Source organism: Staurois parvus, unplaced genomic scaffold (assembly GCF_062004578.1).
Source record: "Staurois parvus isolate SC_StPar_1 unplaced genomic scaffold, SC_StPar_1.0 ptg000163l, whole genome shotgun sequence".
NCBI lineage: Eukaryota > Metazoa > Chordata > Amphibia > Anura > Ranidae > Staurois > Staurois parvus.
This window is the reverse complement of record NW_028317959.1, coordinates 2,152,788-2,173,451: the sequence shown is the minus strand read 5'-3', so window position 1 is coordinate 2,173,451 and position 20,664 is coordinate 2,152,788. Positions and strand designations below refer to the sequence as shown.

At 43.5% G+C, this 20,664-nt stretch overlaps 1 protein-coding gene across 1 annotated transcript; it reads left to right on the top strand.

Moving 5' to 3' along the window:
* Positions 1 to 1,564: 1,564 nt before the first annotated feature.
* LOC149462997 (galactoside alpha-(1,2)-fucosyltransferase 2-like) lies at positions 1,565 to 2,620 on the top strand. Its single transcript, XM_089676091.1, has one exon. It carries the CDS (start codon positions 1,571 to 1,573, stop codon positions 2,618 to 2,620), a length of 1,050 nt encoding a protein of 349 aa, XP_089532217.1. The 5' UTR covers positions 1,565 to 1,570.
* The last annotated feature ends 18,044 nt before the right edge of the window (positions 2,621 to 20,664 follow it).

The following is a 20,664-nucleotide window of genomic DNA, read 5'->3' as shown; positions in this document are numbered from 1 at the left end:
AGCCATATTGGCTAGATCCCCAAATGAAAATAGAAGAAAAACTGCCTTAAAAGGAAATTAATGCAGACATCACATCTAAGAACTGGTAAGCTGCAATCTAATAAATGTTTGCTTTTGAGTTTAATACTGCTTAAACTTTGGCTGATTGGGTTTTCAGACAAATACCCAAACTTTAGCCTCTTCAGCCCACTGTTCGGCAGAAGCTGACGATCATATATAGACAGGGGCGTATTTACCACAAGGCAAACAAGGCATTTGCCTAGGGCAGCATTTTTCAGGGGGGCAGCATCTCCTCCCAGAAGAAGGGATAAATTCCAAAGTAGAAAGAGACTCAGTACAAGCATTTGTTTTGTGTCCCACCACAGCCTCACATCAAAATAATGTAGAGATGACTTTCCCATACATCTCTAAAGAGCCTGATGTGGCACCAGGCGGGCAGTGTTGTATGTCTGTTTTTCATCTGGAACAAGTCCTGCAGCAGGCGGCTGCAGGACTTGTTTCAGATGAAAAACAGACATAAAACACTGCCCAGCTTGGCAGAGGGCTTAGTAGTGGGAAGAGAGTCTATGCTGCATCTGTGGTCAGTATGGGGGAACACATATAGTATTTTTTTTATGCAAAATGTAACTTGTACTTTAATGAATATGTAAATCCAACATTGCATATTCATGAAATGTGCCTGCTGTACCATGTAATTGTATGAAAAAGTATCATGTTCTTTTTGTACTGCTTCCTTTGTGCTAAATCCCTGGTATCCCTGCCAGTCCCTCTGCTTTCCTACTAAAAACTGACCACACTAATCAGGAGAACACACTGTGATCAGTTCTCTAGCTATGCTGGGAACTCATTGTGCTCACCTCCAAGTGTTAAGACTCACTCTTCCTCCCCCGCACAGTCTTTCACTGGAAAGATCAGTGTGCTGCTGTTTCTCCTTCCCCAGCTCTTAAGCAGCTGAGAACAGAGGGAATGTGATCATCTATAAAAAGGGGGGAAAAGTGTTTATACTTTTTTTCATATCTATACACCAATGTTTGCCTTTCATTTCTATTTTAAACTGAATGGGTTGTTTTACAAAATGAGTGTTAACGTTAACCTGTGGCCAGGTTATGGACATTAAATTAATTACACATGCTAAACAAGAAAGATTTTTTTTGTTCAAAAAATCTATTTTATTTAATATAAAATATGTAAAAAAAACAGAGTATACCTCCCATCCAAGCTTACCCTGATTTCGAACTGCGTAGGTTGCCTAAGGGGAACCAATGGCAGAGTAAAAGTATAACCATGAGATTTGGGGAGAGTAGGCATGGGTTAACATCTATCACTACCCCTAGCTTTCAAAAATATAAAACTGCAGTGTTCAGGGCTCTGTAAACCCAGAATTCCAATCTTTAAAGTTTTTATGTTCACTTATTACCACTGGGGTAGCAATTGGGGTTTGCATAGCGTGCACACAAGTTTGCTTGAACTCTGATTGACCACAGATCTTTTTGGGCTTTTATATCAAACCTTTACTGTTTCTTTGTTAATATGTACATTTTCTTAATTTCTAGCTAGAACAGCTTGAAAAATGAAAAAGCGTATCTTCTGGACCCTAAATGTTGCTGTGCTTTTATTCACGATTCTGAGTTTGTTCTATATTTACAATACCCCAATGGATGCCCGTATGGTTATAGACATTGTGAAAAAATACAAACAGTTTTCCAGAAGAGAGGAAATGCTTGCTGAGAAGTCATTAATTGTAGAAAATAAAAGTCATTCGTCTGGTATATGGACTATCAATGCTATTGGGCGCCTAGGTAATCTTATGGGGCAGTATGCTACCCTTTATGCCCTTGCCAAGATGAATGGCCACAAACCCTACATCTTGCCAGAAATGCACAAAGCACTGTCAAAAATCTTCAAGATAAGATTGAAAGTTATTCCATATGGAGTAGCTCCCAAAATTAAATGGAGGCATTATAGTCTTCATGACTGGATGTGTGAAGAGTACAGACATATAGAAGGGGAATATCTTTATCTTGGTGGTTACCCCAATTCTTTTACATTTTATCACCACATAAAGAATGAGATTCTACAAGAATTTACATTCCATGACTTCCTCGTAGAAGAGTCTTATGCCTATCTGAACAAAATCAGTTCAAACAAGAGAAACGTCACCTTTGTAGGGGTTCATGTCCGTCGTGGAGATTATCTCTATGTCATGCCAAATATATGGAAAGGGGTGGTAGCTCATAAAGAATATTTGAAAAATGCCATGGACTATTTCAGAAACAAATATGAAAATCCATTGTTCATCGTAACCAGTAATGGAATGGATTGGTGTGAAGAAAATGTTAATAATTCACTAGGAGATGTCTACTTTGCTGGAGATAGTCAAATAGATTCCCCAGGTCGAGACTTTGCCCTCCTGGCACATTGTAACCACACCATCATGACTATAGGAACCTTTGGTGTTTGGGTTGGCTACTTGGTAGGTGGTGAAACGATCTATTTAACAAACTACACACTGCCCGACTCTCCTTTCCTTCAAGTTTTTAAATATGAAGCTACCTTTCTCCCAGAATGGATGGGACTTCCTGCAGACCTCTCTCCACTTTTAGTTACACAGAATCCTTAACTCAATGCCCCCGTGCTCCTGTATTTGACTAAGAGTAATACTTCTCCTGTGATCACTATATTATTCATATGATACAAAACAGGGGTCATATTTACTATAATATCACTTGTGAAGCTGCTACAATAATTTGTTTAAAGGTCATTTTTATTATTTTACCACTTCCATGGCCCCTAAGGTAAAAGCCAATTTACGTTTCATCCAGATTTACCAATAAAATGTTTTGTTTCTTTTACACAATTTTGTTTAGAGAATGAAAGGGAACACCTGGGTAGTTGTGAAAAACTAAACTTTTATTGTAGTTTTTATATCCAAATTTGCTGATATCATATTTCATAATGCCAAGTGTACATTACAGTATGCATTTATTAATGAACTGTCAGGTATTCCAAGCGCAGTAAGAGCCATCCATGTAGTGATTAGAAAGGTATATAAGACATAAATCCAAGTATCTCAAAAGAATCAGCGCTGTGAGAGTGAATGAGTATAAACCTCGCTTGGAGGTGTAGCTTTATTGTATTAAAATGATCCCAATATGTGAGGTAGCCTGGGCAAGGTAGAGGACCCGTTCGCTCCTTCGATGTAACGATGTAGGGCAAAGAGAGCTCCTGTGCCCTGGTGGTGAAACACGAGACTTGATAAGGCTTGCAAAATGTTTTGTCTAGGTTACCGACCCTAGCCACCGGCTTGCGTTCCAAGGCATGATCCTCCCTTCTGCTTCCACCGAGATCGCGATGACGTCAGTTCTGGGATGTCACGATCTCGTGTTTCACCACCAGGGCACAGGAGCTCTCTCTCCCCTACAAAGGAGGTTTATACTCATTCACTCTCACAGCGCTGATTCTTTTGAGATACATACATTTATTAATAATGAACCTTCAGGCTTTGCTTCCTGCTGGTCATTACTTACTACTGCAGCTTAGGTCATGCTACTGTGAACACCTGCTCCAATTAAGAGTGCTTAAAGCGGAACATCACCTAAAAGGGGAAGTTCCACATTTCCACCTCCTCCTCCCCTCCTCGAACACTTTTGGATTTTTGGGGGTGCGAGTACCTTGTTTTGACATATATCCTCTCCCACTTCCGCTTTGGCAATATGAGCAGAAGTTCAGCTCCTCACGCCACAGGTTCCAGAAAGCTGCAGGATCATTCACAAAGCACAACATGGTAATCATTTTGTTGAGGTCCTTGTTGAGGCACAAAGCTCAGTCCCTGTCTCCTGATTGTGCCCCTGCATTGTAATGAAGGTTTCCAAAGGGGACTACAAGTGACTGATTCAACACATATTAAACAGACATGGTCATGGCTTTTGTCACATAAAACAAAAAAAAACATTCAGAGAAATGCTATGAAGGCTGCAGGAAATCGGCAGAACTGAGATGCAACAAAGGACTGCAAAAAAAAAGGTGAAAACAAGAAATTGTAATAAACACAGTGGGGGCCATTGATCAACGCTGTCTTGTGGTTTGCAGTTTCTTTTTTTATTGCAAGTTTGGGACAGATTTAATTCCTTTTGTAGCACTCCCCCTATAGAGCTGCTGATGACCGTAGCACTATTCACCTAGTTAAAGCACGCACAGCTAGGCACACAGCATTTTCTTCACCCTTCCGCTGGCTCAAAAGAACAGTTTAGGGGTATATTTTTTAAAGTTTTATTTAAAAATGTAACTTGAATGGGGATGAGGGGAGCATTGTATACCCCAAAACTGATTAACTGAATAATTTAAGGACTCTTGACTAGCTTGCTGGATTGTAAACAAATGTCCCATAAATCTCCAATGCTAATAGCAACAATGACTTCTCTCAGAGAACACAAAGCTACAGGCAGTCTCTAGACCTCCAGCACACAGGATCATCGGCTGCCTCCTTCCAATATCCACTAGAATCTTCATGAGGGAGATGCAGACTCACACCACCATAGGACAGTTGGACACTTCTTCCTCCAACTTCACCCTGGCTCTCTCCAGTGAGCTTTCTCCTGACCTAAATGGATTCCAAGACTAAACTTGCAAATTGGCCCCCACTCTTAAGCCTAGCTGGAACCTCAATTTGTTCTTGGTCTCCTCTCTAGAACTCCTGTCCTGTGCTGTGCAGAGCAATACAAAGCAGCATGTTCGTGCTGACAGGGGAGAGATCTGTGTTGTTTACACACAGACCTCTTGCCTGTCAGATCCGCTGACGATCACCGAGTCCTGGTCGAAAATCGGCACCCAGGACCTGGTGATTGGCATGCCAAGGAGCGCGTGAGTGCACCCCCTACCCAAAAATGCAAATCACATATATATATATATATATATATATATAAATGATTTTGTGCATCCCTGCCGCCCTGTAGCAGTACTTCTACTGTAGGGTGGTTGGGAAGCGGGCTTACCTGTAGCTAAAAGATTCAAAATTGGGTTTACTTCCACTTTAATAGAATTCACCCTAATCCAAGTGGGGATGATTTTTGTAAGTGTGTTTTACAAAAAAACCCCAAATGGAGCTATAGCCACAATCCCCCAGGGTGTGAATGATCAACTTAGATTTCTTTCTATGTTATAGTCAGTTAAATTTGGTCTCTTTCTCCACCTCCTTTATTTATTTACTTTTTCCTTTTCCTCCCCTTTCCCTTTCTTTCTTCTAGCTGGTCTTATAATTATACTGGTGATGCACTATAAATAAAGTCCTATAAGGTAGTTCTTTGGGTTTTTTTTACTAAAACACACATGTGAGAATTAAATTGTGAGTCCCTGTAGTTTCAATTGTTTTCTTGTTTACCCATATGTAGAACAGTTTGTGATGCTATTATGGGTTTTTTCATATTCTCAGAGTTTTGTGTATGTTAATTTTTATGTCATAGGGTTATATCAGAGTTGGTATAAAAACAAACAATATCTGCACTAGGTCAAATTAAATTTTGCACAAATCAAGCAGCCACTGGACAACTGTGATACCAGCTGAAACTTCAACAGACAAAAAAGACAGCAGCTCTAAAGTGACCTTATAAAAAACCTGTGTAAGAATTTAATGGGCTGCATAAAAATTAATATGTAAATATTGTCAGGTTGGTTATGTTCTGTGGGTCTATTTTTCACCCTTTTCCTTCCCAGTATTCATTACTTTTTCCTGTTAAGCCCTCACCTGTACTACCATGACCCTTTCTTACTGATTCTGACCCTCACCAATACTCCCATGACACGTTCTTGTCTCTCATAACCATTTGCCTCACTAGTACTGCCCCCATTAGACCACAACTCTGACCCCTCATTATTTCTGTTTTTTAATATCTGATAAAGGTTGATTTTTTTGGTAGGCAATATAAATATGGGTCTTTGTGCGGTTTAATGGAAAGAGTAGCAGCTATGCAAACACACGGTCACACATTTTAAACACCAATGCAGTGAAATAATTTTTGGGCAAGAAAGTCTAGATGCCCATAAAACAGGGCATGGTGGCATTTGGTTACAAGTAGTTGGACTGTGGTCGCACTGAGATGGGAAATCAATCCCCTTTGTAAGTTAAAAAAAAAAAAAACAATTCATCAACATACTTACTTTCAGAGCAGCTTGCAAATAAATACACCCAATGGTTCTTTAAGGCTTTAAATCAGTATTGCTACAGTGTTGGAAACAGAAGGTTTTATAAAAAAAATAAACGTTGCTTTCTCCAATTTGTTTTAGGACATGTATGAAACTTACACCAAGGTATACCTCACTATAGGTCAGGGTCCTTAGCTTTCTTTGGCTCTGTGCCAAAGGCATCCTAATTGACGGATTGTACATTGTTAGTGCTTCTTTTCAGGTTCAAATCCAAGTTGTGGTTGAGTGTTTAGTTTCTACTTCTCATAGGGCTCTATTTTGTGAAAGGTGTCACTAGAAACTATGTCTGTGGTTCAGTAGTTAAAGTAGCAAATGTGTCCCCAAAAAATTGAATTGGAGCATTTAAGATCAGACAGGCATAGGGCAGATTGGGTGCACTATAAATTAATTACTCTTAGTGATAGAGGCAGCGGAAAGTCAGAGTATGTCAGGACGATAGACAGGGAGGGATCATCATAGTTTTGGGAAGGGTTCATGACAGATAAGAATTGGGGTATCCATCTGATATAGAACATCTGATGAATTAATAGGATGGTGGGAGAAAAGGTCAGGGTTGTGGTCAGATGGGAAAATGTAATGTAAGCACTAGTGAAGGAAAGGGTCATGACCAGGGGCGGACTGACCATTTGGAAACTCGGGCACTGCCCGAGGGCCCAGGGTCAGTAGGGGGCCCAATGAGATGGCCCTGGTACCTTTTTCATAGGTTTTTTGAGTTTGGACAAGGACACAAGGGCCCCATGATCCCCTATTGCCCGAGGGCCCCATGAGTTGGAAGTCCACCCCTGGTCATGACAGTCAGGGAAGAATTAGTGGGTTGGTTGATTGTTAAGGGTTATCAAATGAAAGAAAGGAAAATATGAAAAATGGGGATAGGTCATGGGAGTACTATCAAAGGGTGACATGAAAGAGATGTAAGGATCATTAGAGTGTTGGTGAGGGTCATGAAAGATGGAGGAAGTATATGGACATGACAGGTGGATAGGAGAATGGCCATAGAAAGAGTATTGGTGAGGATGGCATGGCTGTGAAGGGGTCGAGGATGCAAGTGACGCTGGCCATACATTGTTTTTTCCCAGCAGGCTGGGTAAAAAAAAAAAAATAGAAGATTCCTCTATCCTTACTAGTGATGGGCTACACACTCCCATGTTCGGTTCACAGCTGAACATTCAAACCTAACGAAAGTTCAACCATGAACTTCGAACCAGGATAATTCACTAAGCAGTATCTTACCCAATCTGTGTATGCGGTAAGATACCGCACAGCTACTAAAATACTGCATGAGTTATATTAGCAGTATTTATGCAGTATTTTAGTAGTGAAAACATTCTTTAATGTTTCAGCTGTCAACGGGGTTCCCCGCTGACAGCTGAATGTAAAAAGAATTGCAGTCAATTTAAAAATGTGCAAAAAAAAAGGTGGGGGGGGTCCCTTCAGGTCTGGTATGGATTTTGAGGGGAACCCCCACGCCAAAAAAAAATTAAAAAGTGGTGTGAGGGTGCCTCCCATAATTCAAACCAGACCAGTGCCCCCCCTCCTGAACCATACCAGGCCACATGCCCTCAACATGGGGGGTGCTTTGGGGCAGGGGGGCTCCCTCCCAAAGCAACTTGTCCCCATATTAATAGGGACAAGGGCCTCTTCCACATAACCATGGCCAGTGGGTGTGGGGGTCTGTAGGCAGGGGGCTTACCAGAATCTGGAAGCCCCCTTTAACAAGGGGGCCCCCAGATCCCAGCTCCCCTTATGTAAATGAGTATGGGGTACATGGTAACGCTACTCATTCAAACAACAAAAAGTGTAGTGAGAAAAATGACATAAGACAGTCATTGACAAGTCCTTTATTAATAACAAAAATAAAAACAATGTCCCCCGAAGTAGATCTAACATCAATTACAATGCCTGCCTCCACCACCGACCTGAAAAAAGAAGAAAAAAAATGCTACGCTCTCGACGCTGGTTCCTGCCATCTGACAGCTGTGGCCGCCTGACAGTTCTTAAATATCTAAGGGGCGAGACCACCCAGTGACAACAACCAGGGCGACAACCAATCATGCACTGTGATTGGCCAAAGCATTGCACCTGACCTGTGGGCAGGTGCATTACTTTGTCCAATCACAATGCACTGTCAATGTCATTATGTTCGCCAAATACAAGAATGGCCGATGTTTGAGTCAAATTTACGTTTGACTCGAACATCAAGCCCAACATTAATCCTTACAAACAGGGAGGATGAAGGAATCCCCTCTGCCTGGACATTGTATTATGACAGCCTTCTTCTGGATTAACTGTGGGTGTAGGATTATAACTTTTATTTTTTACAGTTGAACTGGATGGACTCTTGTCTTTTTTTCAGGCAGACTAACTATGTACCTATGACAGCGGCTCCCACTGATGTCCGAATACCGTGATCAGTGACTGCAGGGGTTGACTGAGAAAAGTTTTTCAACTACCCTGTTTAACATAAATCTCTCAAATGATCGACTTCTGTTAAGGGGGCACTATCAAACATTGATTGCAATTCAGCCGCTTTCTGCTGCACTGCCCAAACTTCAATCACCGTATGGCCAACTCTTTGCTGTATTGTCACAACGGTTATGCTATAGTACCAATGTGAGGTGGCAATGCTAGTTAGGACATTTTCACTATGCCCTCTGTGCAGACTAATATTGTAAGAAATATTCTCATCTATTCAGGCCTCGGGGCAGAGCAATGGCAGAATAGGAACATCTTTGCTTAGTCCACAGTACAACCTCTAATAGGAGATAGATTTGCTGAAACTGGTGTAGTCAGAAAATGGTACAGGTGAACATGGTAGTGGCAGGGGAACCGCAGGGGTTGGTGTCCACAGGCAAGGGTTTTCGGGCAGAATGGGACTAAATCCAGCACAGGGCAGAGGTCTGGGCACAACAGGGTTGATCCAATACACAGGATGCAGAGCAGGGCAGAGAGGGTTGAGTCCAACGCAGGGGAGAGGTCCAGGCACAACCGGGTTAATCCAATAGACAGGATGCAGAGCAGAGAGGAGAGCAGAGTCCCAGTGTCTAGAAAGCCACACAGACAATGTAGAACCACAAATCCCAACAGTGCAAAAAGCAAATCACAGTTCAATGCATCTCCTAGCGAGGCCTGCAGCTCTGTCCATCCTGACTCAAGAGCTGCACATTCTGAGTTCTCTCCCACCAAAGGGACATTATATGGTCCTTTCAATTTGACCAAGCCTCAAGCCCCCAGTGCCAATGTCTGGCTTTTCACAGCCACAGGACACCATGCTGTCTGTGCCTCCTGCTGAGATCAACCTCATCTCCCACCCACTGCTGGGCACAGGAACTCCAGGTTTTAATTAAGCAGACAAGCTGACTTGTTGATTTCAACAAACAACACAAAAATAAAATAATATTTCTGATCTCTGTCACAGACTGGATTGTAAATTAGCCATTAGTAAAAGTATTTTATTGCACAAATAACAGGTTATAGGTATATCATTTGTACGATTTGTAATGATTTAGGAGCACGATGAGCATGATTTAAGAAATAGAAAAATCTAATACTAAATCAAAAGCACAAACAACATAAATAAGCTGCTAAAAAAAAATTACAAAAAAAAAAAAAAACTTTCTAATGTAGACCACGAGGCTGACAGGATTGGGTAAGCAGAATGCCATTTATTTATTTTTTTTAAATCATCGCACCTCTGGTTAAAAAAAAATAAAAAATTCTTCCCCTAATCCATGCCTCATTGTTGCCTTCCCTATCCTACTTCACAACTTGTCACCACCCACTTCTGGGCTGCCTGTGAGTCCTGCAGCACTGAACATCGATCATGCATCTTGCAACTTGAATACCCTTGACCACAACTGACCGAACTGAACTCTACCCATCCTGATCCTAAGCACGAGGACTCTTGTCACGGAAAGTTACAACTACGAGATATGCCACTGCACGCCGACCATCTACAACCAAGTGCCCTGAGAGACGTTCCACCTCACTTGTCTGCCACTTTGTTCACCTCCCTAAAATGCCACCTGTACTCCTCCTCCTCATACTCTTCTCCTCCATCCCCAAAATCTCTTCTCTCTATCCCCCTGCTCCTCCCAAACAACTATACATCACGCCCTCACTGCTTCCATTTCCCCTCTATGGCTCTCACCACTTCCTCCTGTTACTCCACTCTCCCACTGACCCGAACGCCACCAAGAGAATCACACACTCTTGTACATCCCTCTCCCATGCCACATTTCTTACCCTTCTTCTCCTAACCGCGGGGGACATCTCCCCGAACCCTGGTCCTCCACCACCTCACTCACCCACAAGGCACCCACCTACTTCCACGAACTGCCACAACCCCCTCAACTAATTCCGGTCCCCCTGCTCCCCAAAACCACCCCTCCGTTTTCGTGTGTACTCCTGAACCCCCGTTCGGTTTGCAACAAATTTACCGCCATCCACGACCTCTTTGTCTCCTGCTCCCTCAACCTCCTGGCGATCACTGAAACCTGGATCCAAACCACCGACTACTTCCCCTGTGGCACTCTCCTATGGAGGTCTCACCTGGACCCACTCACCCAGACCCAGCGGTCGCAAAGGTGGTGGGGTTGGTATGCTCCTGTCACCGCAGAGCACCTTGCAAGTCCTCCCAAACCCTCCCTCTCTATCCTTCTCCTCTTTTGAGGCCCACTGCATCCGACTATTCTCTCCAATCCCCCTGAGGATTGCAGTAATCAATCGGCCTCCTGGACCCGTATCCCGCTTCCTCGACGACTTCTCCGCCTGGTTATTCTTCTTTGTCTCCTCTGAGCTGCCCACCCTCATCCTTGGAGACTTCAACATCCCTATCAACATCAATAACCTGGCCACATCCCAACTCCTCCACCTAACCTCTTCTTTTGCACTCGCACAGTGCATACAGTCCACCACCCACTCCAACGGGAACACCCTGGACCTTGTTTTCTCTCATCTCTGCACCCCCCACAACCTCACAAACACCCCTTTTCCCCTCTCTGACCACAACCTCATTACCTTCTCCGTCTCCTTGTCCTCTTACACCTACCCCTCCAAATGTCAAACCATCACCAGCCGAAACCTCCGCAACCTGAACCCTGCCCCCTTCCACGCTGCAGCTGACCAACTGTACGAGAGTATACTTCCCCTGTCCTGCCCTGACCTGGCCACTACTGTTTATAACAACTCGCTGTCAGCCACTCTTGACTCCTTAGCACCCCTAACCACACAAAACATTATACCTCGACCACTTCAACCCTGACAGAATGACCATACCAAAAATCTCAAGCGATGCAGTCGTTGCGCTGGAGTGACTATGGCGCAAAACCAGATCCCAACAAGCGTTCACCCGATATAAATCCACCTTTCTCACCTACACTTCCTCCCTCTATGCTGCCAAGCAAGCCTACTTTGTAACCCTCATCAATATCCTCTCCTCCAGTCCTCGCCAGCTCTTCTCCACTTTTAACTCTCTGCTCTCTCCGCCCCCACCTCCACCCAGTACCTCACTCATTGCCCACGAGATTGCTAACCACTTCCAAAGCAAGATCGACGCAATTCGCAGGGACATCACCACTGCTCAGACTTCCGCCCCACCTAGCATTCCTCACACGAAAACCCCCTCAACACTCCTCTCCTTCGACCTCACCACTGTCCAGACCTCCACCCCGCCCAACATTCTTCACACTAAAACCCCCTCAACGCTCCACTTCTTCGACCCTGCTACCACTGAAGAGGTCACTAAGGTCTTCTCTGAAGCTCGCCTTACCACATACCCCCTTGACCCTGTCCCCACACAACTCCTACGATCACCCTCCTCCTTCATCCTATGCTCCCTCACTCACATCTTTAATCTCTCTCTCTCTACTGGCACATTCCCCTCCTCTCTGAAGCACGCGCACATCACTCCCATACTTAAAAAACCCTCCCTGGATCCCACCGACCTAAACAACCTTGGACCCATCTCCCTGCTGCCATTTACATCCAAACTCTTTGAGCGCTTAGCCTATAATCGCCTAAACTCCCACCTCACCGACAACAACCTCCTTGATCCCCTACAATCTGGCTTCCATCTCCTACACTCCACCGAAACCGCCCTACTCAAACTCACCAACGACCTGCTAACCGCCAAAGCCAATGGCAACTACTCAGTGCTACTACTCCTCGACCTCTCTGCGGCTTTCGACAAGGTCGACCACCCCCTCCTCCTCAAAAAACTATACTCTTTTGGCCTCACAGACTCCGCTCTCTCCTGGCTCTCTTCCTATCTATCACAACGCTCCTTCAGTGTTACCTATAACGCTGCCACCTCCCCCTCACTCCCCCTCTCTGTTGGAGTCCCCCAAGGTTCTGTCCTCGGGCCCCTTCTCTTTTCCATCTACATCTCCTCCCTTGGTCAATTGATACACTCCCAACTACCCAACTACCTATATCTCTATGCCGATGACACTCAAATCTATCTCTCTACCCCTCACCTCACCCCTTCAGTCTCTGCCCGAATCACTAGCCTTCTGAACGACATATCAGACTGGATGTCACTCCACTTCCTCAAATTAAACCTTGCCTAGTTTTCCCCCCAGCCCCCGCCCCCCCCCCCCCAACCTCTCCATCACGACCAACAAAGCCAACATCAGCCCCACCCCGCAAGCCAGAATACTAGGTGTCATTCTAGACTCCAATCTGTCTTCCCAGCCCCAGGTCCAATCGCTGACAAATTCATGCAGACTCCACCTCCGCAACATCTCCAAAATACGCACGTTCCTAACTCTAGAAACTACAAAGCAACTCATTCACTCCCTTATTATATCACGACTTGACTACTGTAACTCCCTCAACACAGGCTTTCCGCGCTTCAGTCTATCCTGAATTCTGCGTCCAGACTCATCCACCTTACTAACCGCTCCGTATCCACCACCCCCCTCTGCCAATCCCTCCACTGGCTTCCAATTGCCCAACGCATAAAATTCAAATTATTAACATTGACGTACAAAGCTGTTCATAATACTGCCCCAAACTACATCACCAACCTGATATCCATCTACCACCCAAAACGCACTCTTCGCTCCTCACAAGACCTCCTACTCTCTAGTTCCCTGGTCTCCTCCTCCCATGCCTGTCTCCAGGGCTTCCCCCATCCTCTGGAACTCACTACCCCAATCCATCAGACTGTCACCTACCCTCCTCACTTTTAGGCGCACCCTGAAATCCCATCTCTTCAGAGAAGCCTACCCTGCCCTCACCTAATTGCCGATCTCCTCCGCTCTTCCCACCACTCCATCCCCCACAGCTATTTCCTCCTGTACCACTCTCCTTTCCCTCCTAAATTTGTAAGCTCCAAGGAGCAGGGCCCTCGAACCCCTCGTGTATTGTATTGTATTGTTACTGTGCTGTCTCGTGTACTGTCCCCCATTATAATGTACAGCGCTGAGCAAACTGTTGGCGCTATATAAATACTGCATAATAATAATAAATGCATCATTACAAGTGCGCCTTTCAGTGCTACATACAAGATCCTCCAACACTGCTACTGAACATGTAAAGGAAGGACCCACAATGTCATTGCACCCACCAGAAGACAGCTGGATTTAGGTATGTCTTTAGGAAATTTTTAAGAACTAGGTGAGGGTGGTGATGGGTTCAGGAAAGGGGTTGGGAGGACTGAGTGGTGGGAGGTGGAGCTTAAAATTTGATGTATAATGATGTATCTTTTTTTTCTTAAAATTAATAAATTTTTGCTTTACAAATATACATGTAATACAGTATATGACAAAGGATTTCCAGAGCACCATGGTTTACCTGCAGAATCCTCACAGCAGCATCAGCCTGCCCATTAGCTTGCTTTGTCTAAAAAAACCTTCATACTAAGACGTCTATTAACCGCTTCCATACCGGGCACTTTTACTCCCTTCCTGTCCAGGCCATTTTTCAGGTTTCAGCACGCTCACATTTTGAATGACAATTGCGCGGTCATACAACACTGTACCCAAACTAAAATTTTATTTTCTTCACACAACTAGAGCTTTCTTTTGGTGGTATTTAATCACCACTGGGGTTTTTATTTTTTGCTAAATTAACAAAAAAAGACAGAAAACTTTGAAAAAAAACCCCATGTTTTTCTTGTTTTTCTGTTTAACATGTGTTTCTGTTATAAAAGTTTGCAAATAAATAATTGATCTTCATAATTTAGGCCAAGATGTATTCTGCTACATGCCTTTGGTGAAAATAACCCAAATTAGGATGTGTTATTTAGTTTGTAGGAAAGTTATATAGTTCACAAACTATGGTATAGATCTGAAAATTGATCAATTATGATTGAAGTACTGACGGCCAATCTAATTTCTTGAGGTCCAAGAATGTCAGAACAGTGCAGATATCCCCCAAATGACCCCTTTTTGCAAAGTAGACAGTCCAACGTATTTCTTAAGAGGCATGGCGAGTTTTTTGAAGTTGTAATTTTTTTTGTCATAATTTTTCGGAAAATGAAATAATTAAAAAAATTATTTTCACTATTTATTTTTTTACATTCTCTCACTAGTGCAGTACAGCATCATCATATAACTGGAATGGTGCTGATCAGGGACACTTAGCTGTGATTTGGCCATGGCTAATCACATGACACAGCTGGGCTGTGATTGGCCCAGCTTGTGCATGTGATCACTATGTCCATTCACAGCTAGACACACTTGTATACAATGGATGGCATGAAAGGAAGCCATCCATTGTATATAACTGTCATATGACCTACTGTGATTGGTCACAGCAGGTCACATGGTACTGGAAACGGGGCCGGTACACAGATCTGTCATCGGCCGTGCCCTGCAGGCAGGCGCACTGCGCATGCTTGAAAGGACGCCATATGGCGTCCACCCGGAGGGACGAACTGTTCCGCCTTTGTGCTATTGGCCGGTGGGAACCGGTTAAGAGATGAGCTCCTGGGATAAGACTTCAACTGATGACTAAAACAATACTAATTATTAAAATATATTTTGTATTTATCTAAAAAAATGTTTTAATATTTTTGGTTTCTGATCAAAATGAAGAAATTATACACAAGATCCCTACACATTCCCTATGCAGTATGTCAGTGGTGGTTAAATGTCTTAAAATAGGGGGCCTCAAGTGAAGCTTGTAACATCCTCCTACAGCTGCACATAGTAATCAGTGAATTTACTGCTACAGGAAGTATGTCATAGATGGCAGATATACAATTATGGTGCCCCCCCCCCCAGCCCCCAGCATCAGAGAAGGCTGACATTTCACCTCAGGATGCTGGTTGCTAGCATGGTGGGAGTGGATGGTTTTAGAAAAAAGGGTGCCAGTCACTTTTAGGCTGAACAAGAGTTAATTGCTCACAAAGACAAAATTAGTGAGATAGGGCAAAGCACAGGACACCCCAGGACAGTAGGTACACGGTCCATCTGACTCCTTAGATAAAAATAGCCAGGTGGACAGCAATATAGAACAAGAACCTTAGGCCTGCACCCAACGTTCTGTACCTCCGTAGCAACAGCTGTCTTCTATAACAACCAAAAACTCAGGTTACCGTGCAGGGATTCTTTGGATCCATCCATCTTGACACTTTCCCAGGCTCTCCACAGTCCCCAGATCATAGAAGTGTAACCTCTGGTCAGGGGCGGACTGACCATTTGGAAACTCGGGCACTGCCCGAGGGCCCTGGGTCTGTAGGGGGCCCCATGAGATGCCCCTGGTACCTTTTTCATAGGCTTTTTTGAGTTTGGGCAAGGACACAGGGGCCTCATGATCCCCTATTGCCCGGGGGCCCCATGAGTTGTCAGTCCACCCCTGCCTCTGGTACTTCATCTCAGAACTCCATCCCTTTCCTCATGCCTCCAGACAACAAACGGGCTCTCCCTTGCAGAGCTTCGAGCACATGGCTAGGCCTTGATCTCCTAGCATGCATTAGAGGCCAGAAAAACTCCCACTGATTGATTGAGAGAAGTATGCATTTTCAAAATCCAGCTTTACTGTAGCTCATCATACTAATGCCAAAGGTACCAGTGACACATACTGACAAAGGGGAAGAACCACAGTTATGCTATACTTAGGGGTGGAGCTAAATTGCCAAAAGACTACTGTAGTGATACCCTCTTGAGTGCCATTGAGTTTTTGAGTCCTCCTTAAGCTCTGCACAGCCAGGCAACACACTTGCATCCAAAGTCAGTACATGAATCTGTGTTTTTTACTTTTTTTTATTAGGGGTTAACAACTTGGATAGGGTAAAGAGGTTATGGAATGCCCAATCTGATTGAAGAAAAAGAATGAGGAGGACGTTTCCTGCTCTAGTACACTTACCAAAAAAATGACAAACACTTGACTATGTTCCAGGCAGAACCATTATAGTCCTTAGTAAAGTAATCACTTTCTGAGAGCTTGGTGTCCCCTGATTGGATTTCTAGCATTGTGCCAATGTGTAGGAGCTATTGGTCCCCATGGTGCACAGAATACCAGCCCATCTGGTTACGGTATCTGATCCCAGAACAAGGAATTGGGTAAACTATGAACTATCCTCTGAAGACTTGCCAGAAATTGCATCTAGCTGACATCTCCCTTCTAGGCCCTGGGGGTGTAAACGTACTCACACTGTCCTTGTCCTGCAGCTGTGGATAGAACTGGTTTCAGACCTTCTAACTGGGCTGGTTCCTCTCTAAACTTTGCAGGTTGTCCTTCCATGGTGGACAGCAGGACAGTGGAGCTCCCTCTCTCAGCTTCTCCCACACTTCCAGCCTGAAAGCAGAACCCCCTCCTCTGTGGCTCCCTCCCAGGTCACACAGCAACACTTCTCACCATCTTCCACCAGACTCCCCTGCTAGAATGGCTCTCTCATATTTATGGGCTGGTCTACTACACTACCAGAGCCTCCTCTCTGGGATTGGCTGGACTTCCATGAATATGCAGATTGAAGTCTCCACCCTACTGCCCACTGGCTTTTGGAAGCTTCCATAGACCTCCAGAAACAAGTGGAGGCGATAGAGTCCCAATCTGCTAAGCCATCCAGCCTGACCTCAAGGTGAACCCACAGTAATTCAGGCTCATTCACTACCATGAGCAAAATACTAGCCTCACCTACTGGGCGCTACACTACAAACCAGCCTGTGTATCCCTCATGTCTTAAACAGGGGCTACCAGTAAACCTAGTACAGCAAGATTTACTGGTAGCCCCTGTTTAAGACAGAGGGGATACACAGCATAAAGTGGATGATCACAAACTGCAAAAATTATACAAGCGTTGTTGGAGACTAGGGGTATACCTCAGGAGATAGTCATAGATCGGATATATCAGAGGATGAGGACTGGGCTCCTTTTACCTTGGTAAAAGATGGGTGCTCACAATGACTGTAGTGGATAGATAAGATAGATAAGTATTGTATTGTCTTTGCAAAACAAAATACAAAAGACATTTCTTCTTAAAACTTCCTACATTTGTAAACATAAAAACAACAAACATCATGTTCACATATAATCATACACTCATACAGGAATAAAAATTAGTCAATATTCATCAAAGACCATTTAACCTTACAAAGAAGTGAGAACCTGCTGTATTATTATTTATTATTATTATTAATATACAGGATTTTTATAGCACCAACAGTTTGCGCAGCACTTTACAAAATGAAGGTAGACATTACAGTTACACTACAGTTTTGGTACAAGAGGAAACAGAGGGTAAACAGTTACCCAAGTCCCCACAACTAGATAACTTTATTCAATTCTCCATCCATAGCCTTAATAGCTCTTGGTCGTCACCTTTCTGTGTCTGAACTGTCTACTGGATGGCAATAATTAAAAAATATGATGGTCAGGATGGGACAGATAACTCACTAATTTCTCTGCTCTACAGACACAGCAGAACTGATAAATTTCTCATAGAGAGACAAATTTCCATGCCACAACTCTGCGCAGTAATTACGTTTTTCTGAAGAGTAGCTGTTTCTGCCATCGTACAATTGGTATAACAGACTGAAATACAATACAGCAACACACTCTCACTAGAGGAGCGAAGCAAAATGGTCTCCAAAACATTTTACTTAACCTGAGAAGCCTCAGTGAATATAAACATTGCTAAAATTTCTTAATGCAGAGTTCCAGCTGCAAAAAAATAAAAGTTAGCAGCTAGAAAAACTGTAGCTGCTGACTTTTAAAATACAGACACTTACCTGTCCCTTGGTCCAGTGGTGTCCTCACTACCACTGGTTTCAGCCGTCTTCTCTCCCTGGTGCTGGCATCTTTAGTGTGGGCACCGGGCTGTGACAGCTTGCGGCTTCACAGCCGGGTGCCCACTGCACATGCGCGAGAAGCGCTGCGCTTTGTGAATGGTCCCGTAGTTTTCTGGGACCTGTTATGCATCCCAGACGACTACGGGGAGGGAGGACAACTCCCGCTTCCGATCGCCTAGGCTATCACAGCGGAAATGGGAGCGGGTACCTGTCAAATTTAGGTACCCACTCCCCAAAGGTGCCAATCCTTAATGGGGAGCGGGGGCCAAAGCATTAAAGCGGAACTTCCTCTTTTGGGTGGAGCACTGCTTTAATAATGATAAACATTAATATCAAATTCATAATTCGGCACTTATATTGACGGCAAGCTTGCAAAATATTTGTTTTTTATGATTAATCATAATTAATATTAAAATGTGTGAATGGCCTTGAACCAGTGATAGTGTTAATTTCTTCAGTTATAGCTGAGAGCTAACTAACCAGCTGGTTAAAGGACTCTAGAAGGACATAGCTGGTTAAAAGACTCTAGTGTAGAATGTCATGGAGTAACCAAAATAGAATTAGTATGCAATAATATATTCTAATAGTATCTGTGTGTATTTAGTTTGTTTTATAAGTTGGTAATATTGTTACATATGTAGATTTCTGGTTATACAACATTATTGAGATGTTGTGAAGATACATTCTTAATTTATATTATCATTTAAACATGAGCAGGTTGATGTAACATGGTCAATTTATGTTCACTACATATGGGCTTGTCAATCAAAAGACCATTTATGTAGCGTCCCCTCACTTCAATGAAATTGCTCTGCTAAGCAGTATTGTTTGACATACAAGGTTCTAAGATCACGAATTATGATGCTTACAAGTATCATAAAAAGGCATCCTAGGACACTCACACACACACCAGGGGCTGACTGACAACTCATGGGGCCCCCGGGCAATAGGGGATCATGGGGCCCCTGTGTCCTCACCCACACTCAAACCACACCCAAAAAAGCCTATGAAAGGTACCAGGGACATCTCATGGGGCCCCCTACTGACCCAAGGCCCTCAGGCAGTGCCCGAGTTCCCCAATGGTCAGTCCGCCCCTGACACATACACATGTCTGTGCATTCACACAGACACGCACATCAAAGCATGGAAACACTGTCGTTCACATTCAAAGAAGCTGGAACAGGTGCATTCTCTAAGAAAAGAACTCGTCACATGGTCAGATTCAGCTGCATTGAACAAGACAAGAGCACATGAAGGACAATCAGCCATGAGCATAATAGTGACACATCTTTAAACTTCTGCTTTGAAATTGCTGGTTTACCTACACGGAACTGTTCATGATACGCTTTACTTTGTTATTTTAAGCCATTGTGTGATAAAATAAAATCACACTTTATTTTTTACTTCACCGGCTCTTTAAATTATTCGCAAAATCGCCTATAGACACAAAAGAAGTATTATATGTGTCTCAGAAAATTCTACAAATAACAGCATTCACGTCCATTGACCATTGTTCTGTCCTCCTTATGTGTGAAGGTACATAGCTTGACAGACAGCTAAACCTTTCTCGGCAATGAGTTGACAAAGAAGCAACATCCAACTTTGTCTTTATTGCAAAGATATAAGAGGTGAAACTGAGGAACAGAAAATAAGGCGCTTAGTAACACTGTCTGCCATGTGACAAAGCATATTATACATTACAGTAAGGCAATGCACATATAAACACATGTAAGACATGTAGGTTACATAAAACACAGATGCATAAGATATAGACATGTGTGTAGACGTACCGACGATGCTATTGCGAACCTGAATGTGAGGGCTGGATCCTACCAGCATACCACAGGAATGGAGTCTGTGATGAGGAAATGGCTGCTATGAGCATGGCTGATGATGTAATCAGAGTTCATAGGCTACAAGCTATGGAAGCTGAAATGGGTCAAACTTCTACTGTGAAAAGATGCAGTGTATACAAACAGCCACTAGATGGAGCAGTTACACAATGAACAGAGAATTACAAACTGATAAGGCATACTAATAATGCCTAATTAACAAAGAACAAATTGCTAAAGGCATGACACTCCCCGTCTAAGAACAAATTGCTAAAGGCATGACAACCATGTTAAGTTCTCTGAAATTTTAATTCCTAGCAACTTAAAAACAGGATCCCGCTCCACCAGATGATGCAATGCAAACCACAACGTGATATGTCACCTTTAATAACCAATTC

Excerpts from the sequence above, each read along its gene's own strand:
- LOC149462997 (XM_089676091.1), top strand. The coding sequence starts at position 1,571 with ATGAAAAAGCGTATCTTCTGGACCCTAAATGTTGCTGTGCTTTTATTC.